Source organism: Guillardia theta (genome assembly GCF_000315625.1).
Source record: "Guillardia theta CCMP2712 unplaced genomic scaffold GUITHscaffold_554, whole genome shotgun sequence".
In the NCBI taxonomy this organism is placed as follows: Eukaryota; class Cryptophyceae; order Pyrenomonadales; family Geminigeraceae; genus Guillardia; species Guillardia theta.
In genome coordinates this window covers 2,950-4,687 of record NW_005434158.1, presented here as the reverse complement: position 1 = coordinate 4,687, position 1,738 = coordinate 2,950, and the positions used below count along the sequence as shown (strand labels likewise).

Sequence of the window (1,738 nt, the reverse complement as noted above, 5' to 3'; positions counted from 1 at the left end):
GTCGAGTTGGAGTGTGCCTGGAAACATCTCTTCTTCGCCCATCCATTCTGACGGAAAGATTCTGCGAAAGAAAAAGAACCATGTCAAAGATTCAACATCACAAAAGGTTCAGCTTGCGTTTGAAAAAGCGAGAGTGACCCACATCAACAGTGAGAGCAAATGCACTAGAAAACGAGAGACAAGAATGCAGGAACAACCATCAACTGAAATCAAACATACACACAACAAGATCAACTCTCTTTTATCTCCTCCTTCAACTGCTCGCGCTCCCTTCCCGCCTCCCCGGCATGACTCATTGCCCCTAACCTCATCCCCCCTCTTCCCCGAAAAGTGAAGTAGTGGCCAGAGTAGTGGCCAGGCGGCGCCGTGACTGAATGATAACCGTTAAACCGTTGTAACCGTCGAGCTCCGGAAGTCACTTGGCGGGAAATCTTGTGGGGTCAGATGTGGACTATTGGATAACATGGATGCGAGTGGAGGGCGCCGATGGTGGGGCTGGGAGCCTGGGAGCAAGTCTCAAGTCTCTTGGCTTTCATCTCGAGGATGGCTGGCTGCGACAGGTGAGGTCTTCACTACCGCTGTGTGAGATGAGAATGCTTGCAGGCACATCGAGCATGTAGAAGAACGGGGAGAGATGCCGACAAAGAACTCTATGAGCTCGCGCTCTACTCCGATCTCAGACTGTCAGGCAGAGCTTGTCTGCCTCCTGGGATAAGGTCTATGCACAAGCAAACAGTGAGCGGAACATTCGTGCTCCAGGTAAGAATAAAATGACCGAGTTGGTCGCTGTGTGAAACAGCATTTTCAGATCGACGAAGTCATCAACATCTCAGAGCCGAATGAGCACCGATTGGCAGATACGAGAGGAAGGATGTTGAAACTACTTCTCACGGATGGAACCGAAAATATTTGTGGGTTGGAGTTGAATGAGATCCGAGATTTGAGCGTGAATTCTCCCGCGGGTGTGAAAGTACTTGTCAAGGATTTTGAGATGAGACGCGGTGTGGCTCTATTTGGTCCGCACAATCTCTGTGTTCTTGGGGGCATGTGCTCAGATCTAGAGAAGAAGAGGCAAAAGGCCATGGCCGAGCTGGAGAAATCCAGGAAAAGACTTCAGTTGATTGCAAATGATCCTATGGACGACGAAATCAGCAATCAGGAGGATTTTGATGCCAACCAGCCAAGTCGGCGACGAGAAGTGAATGCGTTGGCTCAATCAGGGAGCCGAATATCTGCCAACGACTTCATGAGGAGCACGAATCAGAACAGGGGCAATGTGATTGGTGAAAGGATTGGTGAACCCGGGTACGAAACCCTCGACCGATCTTCTGCTACCACTCGCTCTGAGCATGCGCCTCTTTCGTTCACTTTCTTAAATGACGAACAGTCAGGCCCTGTTTCTGAAGTGCAGGATCATCCGCCCCAGTCTTCTGAACACGACATCGTCATGTATGAGGAGCTCGATCGAGCGGCGGCGGCGGAGGCAGAAGCGGTGGAGGAGAGGATACAGCAGATCTGATCTCCGAAGATCCGGCTTATGCCATCATGCTGGTCCTGCCTCTGCTTTGATGAGATTGCTCTGAATTCTAGTGTGCAGAAGCCGAGGCCGAAGAACAACAGGAGCGACCTAGAGCACCTGCAGCAGCCAACGTACCAGCACCGAAGGAGGCGGACCGATGTGAAGCTATAGAAGTCAACCGAAGTCAACCATGTGCGCAACTGTTCTACCTCATCGATC

At 51.1% G+C, this 1,738-nt stretch overlaps 1 protein-coding gene across 1 annotated transcript; it reads left to right on the top strand.

The window, feature by feature from the left end:
- Positions 1-805: 805 nt before the first annotated feature.
- Positions 806-1,099, top strand: GUITHDRAFT_42968 (hypothetical protein; the record flags this gene model as incomplete). The annotated part of the gene is made up of 1 exon (XM_005817803.1): positions 806-1,099. A coding segment is annotated over one exon (294 nt), but the record flags the coding sequence as incomplete, so codon positions are not given.
- Between the last annotated feature and the right edge of the window lie 639 nt (positions 1,100-1,738).